General features: G+C 41.1%; 1 protein-coding gene across 1 annotated transcript in view; it reads right to left on the bottom strand.

The window, feature by feature from the left end:
• Positions 1-211: 211 nt before the first annotated feature.
• The window catches only part of CLRN1 (clarin 1), a 39,733-nt gene continuing 19,861 nt past the window's right edge, over positions 212-20,083 (bottom strand). The window contains exons 2-3 of the mRNA XM_032263244.1: positions 13,476-13,655; positions 212-598 (exon numbers count right to left, since the gene is read on the bottom strand). Of these exons, the coding sequence (XP_032119135.1) occupies positions 333-598; positions 13,476-13,655 (446 nt within the window). The 3' untranslated portion in view covers positions 212-332. The remainder of the gene's footprint in view (positions 599-13,475; positions 13,656-20,083) is intronic.

Below are 20,083 nucleotides of genomic sequence, written 5' to 3'. Positions count from 1 at the left end.
ACACACACACACACACACACACACACACACACACACACACACACACATATGTATATATATGGAGTAACAATCTGTCGATTCTAGTCAACCGCCTTTGACTACCTGTGTCAAGCAATTTCCCCACCATGTGAAACAACTTTTCAAACCCTTCCTTCTGCTTCCCTTACTTTCCAGCCTGTATCCTTAGTAGGTAATTTGTAAACATTGTAACAGAGGGTCCTGATACTTTAATGTATGCAGACTAAATTGTACATAATATATACAAAATTAACTACCTCTAAAAATGACCAAGTCTACTCCCTTACTTGTAAAATTATAGAAAGGTTTGCCTTTCAGTACATTAGATCTGCAGCTACATTAGTTGTTTCTGAGTCTTTAGATTTTGCAAAAGGGAATTGAAATCCAGCAAGTCGTATTAGGAGCACATTCAGAAAATGAACAAAAAAGCAAATGAAAATGACCCAGATTGAGATGGCATATTTTTCACTTTGTGTTTTGTAGACATAAGTCCCTTCTTTATAATTTGCAATTTTTTCTGAGAGATGGTGGATTTTCACTTCAGAGGCAAACAGTATCATGACAAGACAGCCGCAGGAGCCTGCAACAGAAGAAATAACGTGTTGCGACAAATATTTCCTGATTGTAAGATACAGGGAAGAGGGTCAATGTGTAAACCAAGGAAATCTCTTACCATCATCTCCACTTACATTCTTACACACAAAAAATGTGCATATTTGTAATCATGAGCCTGATTCTTCAATCTATAGGTGATAGTGCCTGGGTTATGGCTCTGCTCTGAGTGAAGATTTGTGTGTGTGCTCAGAAGTGCAGTGGGGGAAGGAGGTGTTAGAATCAAGCTGATCTTACAAAGACTGGGAGATATTCCTCTTTGCATGATGTGAAGGCTGAATTGCTAGGCACTTTAAAGGCATAATGGTGGAATCAGGCTACAAAGCAGCCACTGCTATGATGTAGCTTCAAGAGAAAATATTTCTCTGTACTTCACAGGCCATGCAGGATAAATGCCAGTCATGCGGCCTCTTGTGAAAGGCCCCAGGCCTCCCTTCAGAAGGGTTACCACGGCTCCTTAGGCTTTCACTTGGGCACAGCTGCACAAAGAAAAACCTGAGCAAAGGCAGCTGTGGATGAGGTGTTGAGGTGGCGCATATCTCTATTCTCTTTGTTTATAGCATAATTCAGATTTTTAGCTACACATGTGACTGTCTTGAATAAAGATGACATTGTTCAGCTGAGGGTGGTTGGGATGTATGGGTGGATCTTCTTGAGCTATATAGGTACTAGGGGCCTGTCCTTTCTTTCCTACTTCCTCCTTCCTGTGGCTGAAATATGGATGCAATGGCTGGAGCTCCAGCATACATTTTGGACCAATGTGGCCCCAGAAATGGAAGCCATATGCTGTGGAAAAGCAAGAAGGAGTCTAAATCCCAGATCCCTGGAGCCACTGAACCAGCCCTGGACTTCAACCTCTAGATTTTTACGTGTGAGAGAAATAAACATTTGTTTTGTTTAGTACACTATTGTTATTTCCCCCCCTCATCTATCACTCATTGGTAGCCTAATCTGATCTTAACAGATGCAGCTGTGATTTGGATGACATTGCTGTAGGACAAGTGCACTCCATACTGACTGGAAGCTGGAAACTGTGGTATCTCCCCTGAAGATGGACAAAGGGAGACCTCTGGATGGGTGGATGGCACAGGGAGCAGAAGCAGGTGATAGGAGTGACCAGATCAGGAGCACACTAGATGGCCAGGACTCCACAGTGCTTCCATAGCTACTGTTATACCCCAAGCCACCACAGTAGGGTTCCGGTTAATAGGAGACTTGCTGGGATGGTATTCTGCCTTAGGTGAAACCAATTTGGGTTCAAACCCTGATTTCTTTACTTACTGTGTAAAATTAGGCAATTTTAATCTTCAGGTCTCAATTTCTTCATCTATAAAAGGTGGTTATTATAGGTGAAGCATGATTTGCATTTGGCATTGTAATCGACACATATAAATGCTACTAATTGGTAGCTATTCCTATGGTGTTTATGGATTCCTTTTTTCTTGCAAGTCCTTATAATAGCTTGATTTAGGTCAAACCAGTTTGGTTTCAACTCCTGATTCCTCCACTTACTATGTCAAGTTAGGCAATTTTATTTCCAATTCTCATCCCACCCCATATCAGGAACACCTGAAAACATAAGGGTAGGCAACACAAAAGAACATATTACAGTGTCTTTTTTTTTCCTCCAAATAGTCTCCCACTAAGTTTATATCTCCTTTAGGACAGGTAAATGCTTTTTGCTCCTCAGTTAAAGTTAATCCAAATATCCTAGGAGTGGCAAAATAATGGCTTGAGTTTCTATTCATTAATTCACTCATTCATTCATTTATTCAATTAGACTTATGTGGCAATCATGGGGATAGTGTGGAGATTTAAACATTAAAGAAAATACACGTGGTTTCTGCTCTCACAGTGTATAATTGGGCAGAGGACATAAAATCAATTGCTAACCAATTATAGTGCCTGTAATCTAGGGGGAGTAGAGGGGCTGTTACTGAGAGGGCGGGGAGCATTATGGAAGGTTCCTTAGAAGTAGCCAGAAGGAGCTGTAGGAAAAGTTAGCTGAGCAGAGGGAGGCTGGACTGTGTGGGGAGAGCATTACAGGCAGGAGGAGCTACGGTGCAAGTGACAGCACCCATTCCTTTCCCAAAGTTCAGGCTAGGTTTGGGGTAGAGGTAGAGATTGCAGGGTAGGAAGGAGGGGAGAGGTGAGCAGAAAAGGTGATATCACATTTCTTTTACTTTAGAATTTCACATAGGACTGGCCCATCAGCTTAATCATCATCAGATAATCAAATAATATAATTTTCTTGAAACTTCACTTTCTACCAGCCTCAGAGTGGTAGCTGAGAATATTCCTTTGTACAATTTTGTCAGCCTATTTTTGTATTCTGAGCTTAAAACCAGAGCTCTCCCCTGGCAAAACCGTATTATTGCTTTATTGTTAGATCCTAACAAAAAGGCTGCAGTGCTGTTTTCTCTTTATCTTTTATTCGAAAATTGTGGAGAAAATGCCATTGCTTTTACCATAAGAGCCTTCTTTGTCTGAGGAGATGGTGAATTTCAGACAGAAGTGAAACAGTATTTCCTGAGCACCTGAAAGGAAAATTCAAGCTCAGTTTCCTTTTCAAGTCGTTAAATATTTTAAAGGTACTACTTTGTTAAGGAGACAGTATCACAGTGAGGCTGTATTTCAAATTCCTAAAGTAAAAATTACTTGGGGTGTCATAAGACTCAAAGCCTTTTGCCATCACTCATATTTCAAGTACATGAGCCCCCAAAACAAAGTGTGCTGTCCAGGAGTAGAGATGACAGTGTGATTTTGCTCTGCATTCTAGGGTTGACCGCGAGGTCAACTTTGTCATTTCAGGGCCAGAGGTTAGAAACCCAGCCTGAGTATCATAACCTTTCAGTGACTGCTAAGAGATATGAAGGGAAGCAACTCAGTGTGAACTTGGGATATATTTGCTTCTCTCTGTCCATGTCTCTAAAAAAGACATGGGATCAAGTATAATTATTTATGATTTATGAACCAAAAGACACACATGAAGAGTTTCTCTTTGTGGCATGGCTGCTGAGGCTATGAAAGGAAGTGTACAAGGGATATGAGTGATGTGAGAAGAGGACTCAGCCTACGCACTTCCAATATGACCCTTTGAATCCAGCAACAGGGGCTCCTGCTTTGGGCCCCACATTTAGAGGGTTCTGCTCTGTCCTGTCTTCTGGAGAGGTCCCTTTCCACAGCATGAGGAATCCTTGAAGTCAATGGAATATGCCTGCCTTGCGTGCCTGACTCACATTTTAGTTCATACTCCTGGGACCCTGGAATTAACTTTGTAAATAGCCCTGAGCCCATTTTCAAGACCTATGTGGTCATTTCTCCTGGGTTAGTCCTCCCAGGGTCAGAGGGTGGCTGAGGAATAGCTGTTTCAAGAGACAATGGTCAGAGCTTGGATCCATGGTGCAGTGTCCACACACACATGCTTGAGGCTCTTTACCATGTGCAGTGGAGCCAGGCAAGGGAAGAGAAGTGAGTTTTCATTCATACTCTTGCCCAAGACTTCATAAATGGTAGGGTCAGTCCTGCATGTCTCTCTCCTCTTTTTCCCACTTATCCATGTATACCAAGAGCTCAAATTCATATGGTACCATTTGGACAGATTTCTCATGTGTCTGTCCATCTGACCAACACTGCTCCTGCTCCCAAGGAAGGTTAGAATAAACCAGGACTTTGGAAAGCCTGCCAAACCTTGCTTGAGCTATACTTTGGAGTATAACCAGGCACAAGGCCCACGTTTTGCTGCCCAGTGTCTTACTTGATGACCTACAACCATTTTCCTTTCATCTGTCTGATTTCCCTACCATCTGGCTGGAGCTGTAGGGTTTTTTTTTCTTCCTTTTCATGACTTTGATTACTGAGTTAATTTTTGACTGAATAGGATAGCTGAGTTATAGGGGTGTCACACCATGAATGCTCAGTCAATTAACGAACGTCTGTAATGTGCTGGACACTGCACATTCATGGCTCTCCTCTGACAGCTGTCTGAGAATGAAGAATTGAGCACTGGTCTCCTCCAGTCCTTACTATATGGGGAATGCAGGACACAGCCAATGACAGTTGCTCCTTCATCCCTGCATGACCCTGAGGGTACCTATGCTTTTATGAGTCGAATAACCTGCCAGGATCTGTGGGAGTCCAGAGGACTTACAGATTTGGGTCCTCGAAGGGGAAGAAATCTCTGAAATGTTATCCTGTTATCAGTAAGATCATATTATGGGAAATACTAAATTGGAATTTCAATTCCATTTAAAGTAATGACCAACATTTTCAGAAAGCTTTCAGCACGTCATCTTCCACTGTCGTATACGTGAAAAATATAAGGGACATTCTGTTGCCAATACAGAGTGATAAATTGATAATTTCCTTTTCAAGGAATATTAAGAGATGATAAATGGGAGTGGGAAAGCCACAACTTTACAAATGCCGGTGTTCGTTTTCTCTAAAATTATGCAAATGTCACTAGAAAGTTGGTAATTGAAAGTAAGGTCACCAGCAATGATTTCTTCCCCAAATAGAAGTTGTTCTGACTCTGCCCTGCTCCAGAGACGATTTGCTACCATCTAGAAAGGGACAGAGGGACAAGTAAAGTGAGTTAATACCATAGAGTAGATTTTGAGATTGCAACGGCAAGCAATTTGTCATGAGTAAAGGAATAACGCCATTGGGTCTAGCCTTTTCACTTTATCTTCTGTAATGGAAAGTTAAAGAGCCCATATCTAACCTCAGTTTTACAAATGTTATGTTATTGAGAAGGATGATTAGTGCAAGAAGAAATGGTCTAAAAATACAATGGTTATCTCGTTAGAATTTATTTTCAAAAATAAGAATGTCATTTATTACTGGAAAATATGCAGCTACTTTTGTTCATTTATTCAACAACTATTTATTGAGTGCCTGTTGCACTGTTGTGGGTACTAGGGTACAGCACTAAATGAAACGGATAAGAATCCCTTTCTTCACAGAGCTCTCAGCGATGAAGACAATAGAGAGAGAGAGGCAATAACTAGATAAGTATATTCAATAGTTGATCAGAATGTGATATATACTAAGGAGAGTAAAATAAAGCAGGGAAGGCGATAGAAAGGCTGAGAAGGGATGGCCAGGGGAGTCCTCATAGGGAAGATAACATTTAAGTGCATCTTGAGAGAAGTGAGGGAGTGAGAAGATAGATACTTGGCGGAAGATTATTTCAGGCTGAAGGAAGGGTGAATGTAAAGGAAGTAGGTGGTTTGAGTGAGGAGGGGAGGAAGGTAAGGAATAGAAACAGATGAGCTGCCTGTGTGCGTTTCTGAAGTAGATACATCAAGTGGTGCTTTGGAGGTCACAGCAAGGACTTGGGTTGTGACTCTAAACAAAACAGAAGGGAAGACATACATTCTGAGTAGGGCAGGAATCTCTTTGCAACTGTGATAGACAATGATTAAGCATTTCCTTGCACAAGGTCATGGCTGGGCCGTGTATAAAGTAAACGAAACACAGTCCTCCTACTACACGCTGGATGTGAATGGCCTGGAGTGTGATTCCTCACAACACTGCCCATTCAGCCACTGCCCTGCGTATGAAAATGTAATTCTTTGCCCGTTGCTGACATTGGCTATCTAACATTACTTCTCTTTTCCTTCTGTGGTCTCTTTTCTAAGTTGTATGCTGAAAAACTAGCAGAATAGTTTCATCGCTGGGTTTTCCTGCCACCAATCCTTTGTCCTTCCTCAGGCTCTGTGGCCTTGATGACTGGACATCCCTGTATGTCTGTCAAACTCCTGAACAACAAACAGCTCCTCCATAAGGATTGAAGTAGAGATAAGATGCAGATTTTTAAAAATCACCAATTGTAAAATAATGTGCCCTAGACATATTTCAGAGGCCTGGGTATTATTCATACTGAAACTGATATATAATGTTAAGTGTTCTTCTATTTTTGTACTGTTCTTTATTTTCTTGTCTTTGGGTATATGAATGTGCTTATGTTCCATGCCATAGCTGTAATTATCATAATTAATTAGGCTCATACTAGGAGAATCCTCTTTTTAAAGAAAGGCAGCAATTTTGTTTGTCTTGCTTGGTATAACTCATAGCAGATGCTGTGTGTAAGAGAAGGCATAACTTATGATGCTGCGTGTAAGAGAAGCTACATGTAAGAAATGGTATATATAAGAGAATAATTATTCCAAATGGTAACAAACACAATTTGCAGTAAGTCTACATTTTGGCAGTTTTTTATCACCCAAAAGGCCTGAGCCAATGCCTTTCACGTCATTCTCAGAGAGTATTTACAGAACTACTTGGATATTCTACAGCTGGCCTGCTCTCTTTTACATGTGGATCTAGGTAAGGCTCTCTCCCATCAAGTGGGAAACATCCAGAATGGAATATATGAAAGTCCCCACTCATATCAGCGCTACAACTAAAAACTACGAGTCTAATTGCCTCTATACTCAGCTGCCTCTTTTTGGTTTTCTGCCTTCCTCTACCTCCTTAACTTCTCTCTCTCACAGTATTATAAATCTTTGGGGAAGTTTTTTTTACCCACTTTTCCCTATTCTGCCATCTCGTGCCTGCACGTCTATTACAGGTGACCACCTTTGTGAAGAGGTATTGCTAAAATCCTACCTTGGGAAATCCTACCTTTGTGAAAAGGCAGTGCCTGAAATAGAGCTGCAGGCAGGAGAAGGCAGAATAGGGAAAAGGGGGTGAGACAGTCCCTCTGGGACACGCATAATCTCCCCGTTTTCCTTTTTCCTCTTTCCCTTTGGACATTCCTACTTAGTATCTTTTGCTGACTTCTCCTCCTCAACACAAAAAGTAACTGCCAGAGTTCTTCAGGGTTTGGTCCTAGGCCAAATTTTCTCTGTATATTCTCTCCCTAGGTGATCTCATCCAATTTTATTGCTTTATATAATATCTATATCCTAATAATGCCCAAATTTATGTCTTTCTTCTAGACCTCTTCACTGAAGTCCAGATTCATGTAACTGACTATTTACTTGACATCTCCGCTTGGTGGTCTCATAGCATCTCAGACTTGACATGCCCCAAATGGAACACGTGATTTTTAGTGCTGAGCTCTTCTCCCTACCCCTTTCTTGCCCTAAACTGCAAGCCTGCTCCTCCTATTGTCTTATCTATAATGCCACCACTATTTATTAGTTGCATAAGCTACCTGCGAAACATTTTGAATGTACTTTCAGAATGCTTTTAGAATCCATTCATCTTTTTCCATCTCCAGTGCAATAGGATTGTCTTTCACCAGACATTTCTTAAAGAGGTAAATCAGCCATCAGACATCTTTTTTAAATCTTTCAAAAGCTTTGCATTGCAATTAGAATCAATTCTAAAAGACTCACCATGGTTAATGTTTAAGGTCCAACATTAACTGGTTATCAACTGATCTCTCTAATCTCATTTTTCCCTTGTGCCATTTTCTGCTCACTGCCAGCCCCTAGTCACATTGGCCTTCTTTTGGTTCCTACAACAAGCAGACCTCCTTCCCTAGAGTCTTCAATGTGCTTTCTCTTCTATCTGGGATATTCTGTGAAGGTACTCAGTTGCTTCTTAGCTTTAGAACTCAGCCTTCCCGGACCACCATATCAAAGCCAGATCCCTGCTATCATTCTCTTTCATAGCAACTTGTTTATCACCCTCATTGTACTTACTGCAAACTGTAATTGCTTAAATTATTTATTAAATTTCAAAAGTACACTTTTGAAATTGGATGAGATTTTTAAAAGATGTCTGATAGATGATTTACCTCTTTATGAAATGGCTGGTAAAAGGCAATACTATTGCATATTATAGCAACCTGTTTATTACCCTTATTGTATTTATTGCAATCTGTAGTCACTTAATTGTTGATGTACACTTTTGTTTGACTTTCCCACTAGACTGCAAGCTCCCTGAAGACAGCACTGTGTGCCTGATCCACTGTGGGATCACCAGCGCCTATTATAATGGCTGGCACATAGTGGCCACTCAGTCAGTGTTGGACAAATACATGAAATGTGTGCACCTGTATCGCAACCCTCAGCACTGGCTACAAATTAAAATGACTCCAGAGAGGTTAGAGTAAAACGGCAGTGCCCAAGCCCCACCCTCAGAGACTATAATTTAATTAATATGTGGGACCTGAGATCAGTAGTTTTAGAAAGTTCTTCAGATGATTCTAATGTAGAGTCAAAGAAGAGAATCACTGCCCAAAATGAACCATGGGGGATGATGAAGGTATTCCTGAAATCCTGCCTTGGGAAAAAGACTTCTCAGCATCAGTTTATAAATGACAAGATGAGAAACAGCAAATTGGCTGACTTGCATGGGTTTCATGCAACAATGATAATGGTCAGAAATATTATATGGAGAATGCTGAGGAAAACGAGCTAAACTGGAGGCTGTGAGACTGGAAGAGATGTCTGGTTCGGGAGGCGACAGAATATGAAGCCATAAGTATGAGTGACTGTGTGACTGAAGCCATTGCTGGCCTGGTCTACGGGCTTTCTTTCTTTCTTTCTTTCCTTTTCTACCTCCAGGATCTGGCATGCACATTGGGAGACATAAGCAGATGCCCATAGCAGTACTCTGAGTAGTACGGAAAGTTCCAGATAGACGGTCGGGAGGACTTCTTTTCGCTTCCCTTTCCTTTCCCCCTTTTATATGTCTCAGGATGCCAAGTCTTGGGTGCCCATCCAGCAGGGAAGTAGACAGTTGAAGAAATGACCGTAGAATGACTTCAGCACCAGGATAGGGGGAAGCTTAGGGAACCTGGATGTGCATGGGGTAAAGAAAAAGAGAAAAGAGGTCCAAGGAGGAAACCATTTTTCTTCTCTGTTGATAGTGAGCATGGCCACCGGGGCCGCACACACTGGCAAGAGAAACAAGGGAGGAGAACCAGTCAGTGGAAGAGAGCTGACCTCTGGGGTCTCTTAATGGAATGTAACTCGTACCTGAAATAAAGGACCCCTAATGCAGTCTCTGGCCTCTGAGTATGTGATACATTGGCTCACATTTAGAATGTTTGGGATAAGGGCTACAAAACCCAACCCTTACACCATTGGGGCTTAGAGCCAGGGTCTGCATGAACATTACAACTGTGAATACACATTTCAAAAGTTCCAAGGGCTTCTGGGTACCATATGAGATTTAGGGGGAATGAGGAAGTCTGTGATTCCAAAGTGACCTGTTTATCCCCAGAGGTCACAAACTGTCAGTCCATCTGACCCTCAAACATGTTTTCTTGTCATAACAGTTTTTATTGAGTTATTGAACATTTTGATATTTAAAAATAAATATTGGGGGCTAAGAAAAAAAACACTGGATGATCTAAAAACACTGGGCCTTTATCCTCTGGAAGACATAGATCTGGAGCAGGCTCCTTCCCTTCCTTTCTCCCCTTCTCTTCCTTCCCCCTGATTTACAAACCTTTACTGAGCCCATGCTTTTTTTTTTTTTTTTTTTTTTTTTTTTTGAGACAGAGTCTTGCTCTGTTGCTCAGGCTGGAGTACAATGGCGTGATCTTGGCTCACTGCAACCTCCACCTCCTGGGTTCAAACGATTCTCCTGACTCAGCCTCCTGAGTAGCTGGGACTACAAGCGTGTGCTACCACACCTGGCTAATTTTTGTGTTTTTAGTAGAGATGGGGTTTCACTATGTTTGGCAAGATGGTCTTGATCTGTTGACCTTGTGATCTGCCCACCTCGGCCTCCCAAAGTGCTGGGATTACAGACGTGAGCTGCCTTGCCCAGCCGAGTCCATGATTTTACAACAAATTCGAAGGTGGGTGAGACAGAATAGAATGCAGCACAGGGCCTGATCATTCCTGCATATATTTGTGTGCTCAGGTTCTCCTTGCATTAGAGCTGGCCAAAGGCAGAGATAAGATCTGGGATTTGGATTAAATTCTATATTCTCTGAGTCATCTTGCTTTTCAAATGCTGTTAGTTTGGTCGTCTGTCAGAACTGTCAAATAATTTGTCTTCCAAATGGGCTGTGCTTCAGAATTTCATTCAGCAGCTGGAGTGCTAGCCGGCTGTGCTGCTAATAAGCTGTTGCGTCTCACCTTCACTCCAGCTTTGCTTTTCTCTGCTTTATGATGCCAGGTCAAGACTCCCCAAACTAGTTCTGCCTTGTCAGCTGCTTTCTGCCAAACGTGAGCACCAGGGGGAGAAGGAAGACAAGGCAAGAAAAGGAAAGGGAGGAGGTCCCGTGCCTTCCACTTCACTTGTAGTTCTCCCTGGTGGCAGCAACTGGGAGTTTCCAACCCTTTTCCACGCTCACAGAAACCCCTCAAGGCGTCCAGCACCAAGTCCTCAAGGTCTGAGACTCAATGCTCTGGGGTCTCTCCTCAAGCTTCTAGGTTCTGGCAATGCCAAACTTTTTTTTTTTTTTTTTTTTTTTTTTTTTTTGAGATGGGATCTCGCTCTGTGGCCCAGGCTGGAGTGCAGTGGTGCAATCTTGGCTCACTGCAACCTCCACCTCTCGGGTTCAAGCAATTCTCCTGCCTCAGCCTCCTGAGTAGCTGGGATTACAGGTGCCCACCACCACACCTGGCTAATTATTTTTTTTTTTGTATTTTTAGTAGAGATGGGGTTTCACTATGTTGGTCAGGCTGGTCTCGAACTCCTGACTTTGTGATCCGCCTGCCTTGGCCTGCCAAAGTGTTGAGATTACAGGTGTGAGCCACCATGCCCGGTTGGCAATGCCAAACTCTTTTGTTGGATCGCCCAAGCCCTAGGGTGGTAGCTGCTTTCTGACATTACCATCTCTGAGTTACCTCAGGGCCTCCTTTTTGTTAGTTAGTCTGCCACCACCTGTTGAATCAATTCCCTGTAGCTCAAACTTGAGCCAGCCTCAGAATCTCCTGAAGGGCTTGTTAAAATACAGATGGCCATCCTCCCCCAGACCCCCAAGTTTCTGATTCAGTAGGTCTGGGGTAGGGCCTGAGACTTTGCTGTTCTATCAAGTTTCCAGATGATGAGGATGCTGTTCATCTGGAGACTGCAGCTTGAGAACCACTGCTTTACATTCTATTCCTTCTGTTAAAATCATGTGTGATGGTCATCACTAAAACAGCACACCGCCAGGATCCACCAGTTTGGTGTTGTATGTTTGGTGAGCAGAAGTAATCCAACTCTTTCTTCTCATCCTGACCTTCACATGTGACTGAATCCTTTTCTCATTCTGTCTGCCCACACCTTGAGCCTGTGCTCTTGCTCTTCTGCCCTGGTTGCAAAGCCTTTGGTCTTCGTGTATGATATTCCATCTCACTCCTCACTGGCTCATGTCCTACTGCTTCAAAGCACCTGTTCTGCCAATTCCATCTCATTTGAATTCTGATTGCTAAAACCTCTTCTGTCTAGGTGACCAAGTTAATATCTCTTTTCTGGGCTTGCTATTTCAAATCTGCAAATACATATTGAATTGTCCACTGCGTACAGAGCTTCATGCTGAATGCTTTTGCCAGAGATAGAAAGATGGGAAAGCCTTAGACTCTGCCCTTATGGGGTAATCATCTGCACAGTTTAAAACTGTATTATATACTTGTGACAAATACCAAGAATATATTAGCAGAATCTCCACTGGTGAGAGATCTACTTTGGTTGGGTGAAAAATGTGATTAACAGGATGTGGATGGGGTGAAACCCTAAGCAGCATGCGCAAGTAACAGTGAACAGAGAGAGGCTGCAATGCGAGTGACCTGCTAACTACAGGGCTTTGTTTTATATAGAGAAATCTATATATGTTTGTGGCTGGGGTTGAATTGTACGGGAGAAGGGAGCAATGTCAAGTGCAAGAAAGTACCTTGAGCCTGGTACCTGGTGGCTGGCAGCCAAAGGGCAACTTCAGGAGAAAAAGAAAGAGTTAAATAGAGATTTTCATCACATTGATTGCTGGTGTGAGTTGTTATCTTTCTGTATCTCTCCATGAAACCATCAGTAAAATCACTTGCCTCCTAGGAATCTGACAGAGTGTTGAATCTTTTTGCAAATGTAGAATGGGGTAAGATCAGAGATCGCCTATAGAACAGCTGCATATGAATTATATACACATTTTTCATTTTCTTCTCTTTTTCCTTCTCCCACTTGCCGAAAGTAAGCACCCTTTGGCACTGATTGGATTTTGCATTCTTTTCCATCAGCCCTGGCTATTGAGTAGCACATGTTTATTGATGAACTATTTTCTGGCTTTAGAGTTTATCCTTGTCCAGATATACCTAGCATACACAAAGTACCTACAGGCTTGAATATGGCTGCTCATATGTGGGTGGAACACTGGCCCTTTACTCTTTTTTGATGGCATTTATTTATTTTTATTATGTATAAATAATGCCACATTATTGTACACTTAGAAATACTGATAAGCATGAGCAGAAATAAAAGTCACCCATAGTGTCATGGTCAGAGACAACCACAACCAATAGACTGTAGTCTATTCTCTCTCTCTCTCTCTCTCTCTCTCTATCTATCTCATATATACATATATAGCCTCTATATGCATATATGTATATATGTATTTTATATATATCCTCTATATTTTATAAATATCAAATTAGGTTTGTAATGTTTATATAAGTTTACCTCTGCTTTTTCCACTTTTTGACACAGCATTTATCCTCTTGATTACACCTTCAAAAATATAATTTAATGTCAGCATCATACTTCATAGACTTCCATAAAGTATCTATTGAATTCCCTACTGTTGAACTATGGTATTTTCACACTTTTTGTTATCACATATAAGACTACAGTGTGCATCCATGTATATGTATTAAGACTATAACTTTATATTTAGGTCGACCATCTTTTTGACATATTGAAAAGTACATTTGTCTTCAGAGGTAGAATTTTGTACTTACCTGAAATGAAGCTCAACAGATACAACCCTAGGGGACCATGCAGAGTTTCAAAGGGTTTTCCAAAAGCATTGTACATGAAGAAGGCTGCCCCCACCATGGTTAACACAATAAAGATGGCAGAGAAGAGAATGACATTGACGTGGATGCTCACTGGGATCACTTTGAGCAAATCTGGAAAGACTGAAGATAAGACAAAACTAGGGTCAGAAGAAATTTCATTAGCAGTAGTCTGCAAGTATAATTCTAAAAATTAAATCTCTCTCCTTTTTAAATTTCAAACATCACTAAAATCCTTCTGATGAATACATTCTCACTTACTAACTTATAAGGGGTTTACAAAAAGGTTTAAAGATAGGATCATCTTACAGAGTTCACCCGTAAAAATTGGCAAAGAGGAGATTTGAGTTAATTTATTTTCTGTACTTGGTCATATGTAATGATTTAAATAATTAAGTGCTGGCTTTATAACCCAAACCTATACATTTTAATGATCAAGCTTTTGATGACCTTTCTCAGCAGTCATTTTTAAAAAATCTATCTTAACTTGCAATGATATTTTAAGTGTGGAGATACCTGGGAAGTTCAAACATCAGGAAGTTTTCATATTTACTTTGTTACCAAAAAAATTGTTTCTAGTCCACACCAAGATTAAAGAATGGAGATATTTTTGTCAACTTCAATATTTTAATGTAGCACAAAGCTATGGGGAAATAATTTCTGGTACTATGAGAAATATTTCCATATCGAAAACACGCCAAATCTATTTCTAGACTTTGTGTTCAGGGCAAGTTTTTCTTGTTTGTAGAGAAAGTGAAACCGTACATTTTAGGGTTTCTCTTGTCTGATGGGGCATCAGCATGCTTGGCATCAGCAAATCTGGCAGAACCAGTCTGGAGAAGTTTAATTCTGTTCATTTTAGTTCCCCAAACATATTATAAGTGCTTAATTTATTTACTGAGCACCTACTATGTGCCAGGGATTCTAGGTGCTGGAAGTAGAGCCATGAAACAAGATGAACAAGGTTCCTGTTGTCTCACAGAGTTTATAACCTAAAGGGAGAAGACAGACCACTAGACCACACAATAGCTTATTTCCAAAGATGGACACAATCAATGCTTTTCCCCCTTTCACACGTGTCACTTCCCATTTAAGAGGTAGAATTTTTCCACCAGTGTCCTTGAACTTGGACTAGCCTTGGACTGCTTTGACCTCCTGAATATGGCAGCAGAAGTACACTGTGCTAGTTCCAGGCCTGTTTGATAAGAGAACCAGCAGTCTCTGCTTTTTTTCTCTCTTGGAAGCTTGAGTTGCCAAGAAGTCCAGGCTACTCTGCTGGAGAGAAAGCCTGCCTGGAGGGGCACTGAGGCACCAGACACAAGAGGGAAGAAGCTGTCCTGGATGTCTACCCCAGAAAAGAAGACTCCAACCCAGCTGCTATGTAACTGCAACAGTTAGGAGAGGCCCTGTCAAGAACTGTCCAGCTGAATTAGTAAATTTTGGTTTTAAGCCCCTGAACTTTGTAGAACTGTTATCCAGTGGTAACAGTGACAGAGGCGTAGGAATTCTAGGCAGACAGGGGCAGGTCCCTGGCAAAACCTCACTTTTGAGCTGAAAAGCCTGAAACCCACTGCCCAAAGTGAGAACTCTATCCCTATGTGCCTGCTCTTTCCCAATTGGTTTTTTTTGAATAATGTCTTTTTACCAATAGAATGTTGCCTTTCCCAAAATTACCTATGACCCGCTCCACCCCCACCCCCATCCTGTGCCTATAAACACCCCAGACGTAACCAGTAGACATGAGAAGTGGCTGTACATCAGAGAGAGGCGACTTGACTTCAGAGATGGTGGCTGGACATTAGAGAGAGGATTCAGGATGCACAAAGTGCGGGTAGTCAAAAAGACTGTCACACTGGCCCTTTGCCCTCACTGGCAGAGGGCAGCCAGCCCACGTGATGAAGCAAAGGGCTCACTGAGCTGATAACGCATTGCTGTCCGCCCGGTGGCAGAGCTAAGAGAGCATTGTGACACACCCTCTGAGGCCCTGGGGTTGCAGGCGCCCCCACCTGGATGCCACTGCAGGGCCTGCATGGAGTTTGCTCCAGCACTAAAGCAGCTAGCCGGCTCCTGCACTCGTTAATGCGTGTGCTCCCTCCTGCAAGGGGTTGAGTGGGGGCAGGCTGAGTACATGGGGCACTCCTGTGCGAGTCTGTGAAGGGGTCAAGAAATATCCCGCATCAACAATAAGATAGTTTCAGATAGTGTTACACACGATGGAGTAATAAAGTAGGTAATGGGATTTTGGGTGATCTCTGAGTGGATGGGGGTGGTCAGGAAAGTGGCATGAGTTCATACCTGAATGTTGAGAAGGAAATCACCCATGAAGATCTAGAAGAACTTTTCAGGGAAAAGGAGCACAGCTGAGGCAGGAATAAGCCAGTGCAGTGGAGCCTGGTGAATGGTGGGGAGGCAGAAGTGGGATTGTGCTGGATTCAGATTGCTGCACCCACTGGACCTGGCCTATTGACCATGGTGAGGACTTGGCTTTTTATTCTAAATGTATTAGGAAGCCACTGGAGAGCTTTAAGTAGGAGAGTGACACAGCCTCCTTCATGATATTAAAAGATCATTCTGGATGCTGAGTAGTGATCACAAGGGGGTGGGGAAGGACAAATATCCAGAAATCTAAGGGAGGTTATTTACACAGGTGAGAGATGGGGGCTGGCCTACAGTGGGAGAGGTTGTCAGATTTGGGATACATTTTGGAGATGGCAGATAGGACTTGTTTAAAAAAAAAAAAAAGAAATCAAGGATTACTCTAAAATTTTCATCCTGAGCAGCTGAATAAATGGTGATGCGGTTAACTGAGATAGACTAGTAGAAGAAACAGGCTCAGGCACCAGGATGGGAAGTGATGCAAGAGTTCTGTCTTAGATATTTTACATTTGAGTTATCTTAAAACTTCCAAGTAGAAATGTCAAATAGAATTTATGTTTCTGGAGGTCCAGGGAGAAGACTGGGCTGTTTAAAAGGACTGGGACTAGGGTGAAGCAAACAAGGTGCCTAGGGCGGAAAAGGCAAGGCAGCAGTCATTCTCCAGGGCCAGTTCTGCACATGCATGGGCCCAGTAAAGAATGTTTCCTTGCACTTCATGTGCTAGGTGCCTCAATGACCTCTCCCTAGTCCTAGCCTTAGTCTTTAAACCCATTGGAATAGACATCACCCAGGGAGAAGCTGCAGTTCGAGAGAGAAGCCCTGGGGCTCCCGCATGTATACAAGCGCAGATGAGGGGGAAAGACAGCCAAGAAGACTGGGAAATGAGTAATTTGTGACTTAGGAGCAGACCCATGAGTGAGACAGCAGAGGAGCAAATGGAAAAAAAAAGTGTTTCAAGGAGGAGTAAGTGGTCATCTGTACAAATGCATGCCTCATGACCATAACGTGCTACTCCCACCCAGATGCTGGAAGTGGGTAAGAGAGAAAGTTTGTTTGGTTCAGAATAAGCCCTTCACCACTGCTGGATGTACCTAACTAAATACACATGTACATACATGAGATAAGCTTAGTGCTATCCAATAGGGAGTATCCTCTTCATAAATACAGAGGTGTTTGGATCCTAATGGTGTTTACCAGTGTCCTCACTCAGGAGTCATGGCCAGGTCATTTGACTACTGAGGTTTAGTTGCACTACATTTCCTTTATCTTATCATAATCAGAGAAATGCACATTAAAACTGTGAGATACCATTTTCAACACGTCGTGTTTACAAAGATGAAAACATTTAGCAATATCCTGTGTTAGCTAGAGTATAGGGAAATGGGGACGCTTGGGAGTGTAAATTGGTATAACCTCTGTTGAGGCAACTGGGCAATATCTATAAAGCATTAAAATGCACACATCCTTTAGCTCAGCAGTTTAACTTTGAGGGTTTTATCCTATTAATATTTTTGCACATGAATCCAATAAAGTATTACAAGCATATTCATTGTAGCATTGTTTGATAATAAGAATAGGTTGAAAATAACTTACATGTTTAGCAGGAGCATATTCATACAATGAAATATTAGTCAATGATTACAAAGAATGAAGCATGTATGGAATTATTCATCAAAATGTGATGTGAGATGAAATAAATGAAGACGGATGTGCATCATTCTGCTATTTGTGAAAAAAGCCAAAAGAGAATGTGTATAATAACAAATATTAATAATAATGTAAGCAATTATATGACTTAATTCTCTCAACAGCCCTATAAGATAAGTACTATTTTCAAAAACTGAGGCACAGAGGCCAGGTACCATCCCCAAGATTTATATTTAGTAAGTGGCATAATAGGAATTTGAATTCATGTTCTCATACTTAACCATCTTGTTGTCAGCAGGCTTGGGGACTGGCATGTGTGTCTAGGCAGAGACTATTTCTACAAAAGTGGCAGCACTGCTTCTGGGAAGGGAGACTGAGGAACAGTCACTATGTACCTTTTTGTACTATACTTAAATTTTTTTTTTTTTTACTTTTCTGCAAGCATTTTCTCTTCAATAAATACTTTTAAAAAAATAATTGGAAGGATAAATGAAAACATAAAAATTCCTGTAAGTGTTATAGATTAAAAGAAATGTAAGAGATGTATTAATAAAATGTAATGTATGGCTTTTGTTTCTGAATCTGGTTTGTGATTTGAACAAACTGTTTACAAAAAGACAATTTTGAGATAGGGAAAATTGGACATGGACTGGGTATTAGATGATATTTTATTATTGATTTTTTGGTTATGTTAATGATGTGGTTGCACTTTTAAAAGTCATTATTGGTAAGAAATGATATAGATGAATGGCTGGCTGGACAGATAGATAAAAATAAGATATATAAAGACACCCACCCATAGGCCCAAAATAAAGGGTTGGAGGAAAATCTACCAAGCAAACATAAAACAGAAAAAAGCAGGGGTTGCAATCCTAATTTCAGACAAAAAGGATTTCAAACCAACAAAGTTAAAAAAAGACAAAGAAGGGCATTACATAATGGTAAAGCGTTCAATTCAGCAAGAAGATCTAACTATCCTAAATATGTATGCAGCCAACACAGAAGAACCCAGATTCTTCCACACAATAGTAGTGGGAGACTTCAGCACTTCACTGACAGTATTAGATCATTGAGGCAGAAAATTAGCAAAGATATTCAGGATCTGAACTCAACATTGGACCAAATGGATCTGATAGACCTCTACAGAACTCTCCACCCAAAACCAACAGAATATACATTCTTCTCATCACCGCATGGCACATACTCTAAAATCAGCCACATAACTGGACATAAAACAATCCTCAGCAAATGCAAAAGAACCAAAATCATATCAAACACACCCTCAGACCACAGTGTAATAAAAATAGAAGTCAAGACTAAGAAAATTGTTCAAAACCATGGAATTACATGGAAATTAAATAACATGTTCCTGAATGACTTTGGATAAATAATGAAATTAATGCAGAAATCAAGAAGTTTTTTGAAACTAATGAGAAGAAAGATACAACATACCAGAATCTCTGTTACACAGCTAAAGCAGTGTTAAGAGGTAAATTTATAGCACTGAATGTCCACATCAAAAAGTTAGAGCTCAAATTAACAACCTAACATCACAACTGAAAGAATTAGAGAAGCAAAAACAAGTCAACCCCAAAGCTAGCATAAGACAAGAAATAACCAAAATCGGAGCTGAACTGAAGGATTGAGACACGAGAAACCATTCAAAAGATCAGCAAATCTCAGAGCTGCTTTTTGAAAAAATTAATAATATGGGCCACTAGCTAGCCTAATAAAGAAGAAAAGAGAGAAAATGCAAATAAACACAATTAGAAATGATGAAGAGAATGTTACCACTGACCCCATGCAAATAAAAATAAGCATCAGAAACTACTACAAGCACCTCTATGCACACAAACTAGAAAAACCTAGAAAAGCTAAATAAATTTCTGGATACATACACCTTCCCAAGACTGGACCAGGAAAAAACTGATTCCACTTCTAAGATCATTATTGATCTATTTAGGGAATTAGTAATAAATACTCTCCAATGAAAAAAATCCCAGGACCTAATGGCTTCACAGCCAAATTCTACCAGATGTATAAAGAAGGCCTGGTACCATTCCTATAGAACCTATTCAAAAAAATTGAGATGGAGGGACTCCTCCGCAACTCATTTTAGGAGGCCAGCATCATCTTGATACCAAAACCTGGCAGTGACAATAAAAAAACAAACTTCAGGCCAATATCCATGATGAACATCATGCAAAAATCCTCAACAAAATACTTGCAAACTGAATCCTGCGGCAACTCAAAAAGCGAAACCACCAGAGTCAAGTAGGCTTCATCCCTGGGATGCAACGTTGGTTCAACATAAGCAAATCATAAAGAGAACTAAAGACAAAACCCACATGACTATCTCAATAGATGCAGAAAAGGCTTTTGATAAAATTTGACACTGCTTTATGTTAAAAACTGTCAATAGACTAGGTATTGAAGGAACATACCTCAAAATAGCCATATATGGCAAACCACCAACATCATGCTGAATGGGCAAAAGCTGGAAGAATTCCCCTTGAAAACTGGCACAA

Source organism: Sapajus apella, unplaced genomic scaffold (assembly GCF_009761245.1).
Source record: "Sapajus apella isolate SASKATOON/1434 unplaced genomic scaffold, GSC_monkey_1.0 scaffold4, whole genome shotgun sequence".
NCBI lineage: Eukaryota > Metazoa > Chordata > Mammalia > Primates > Cebidae > Sapajus > Sapajus apella.
The sequence above is the reverse complement of the archived record's forward strand: the minus strand, read 5'-3'. Positions and strand labels throughout refer to the sequence as shown.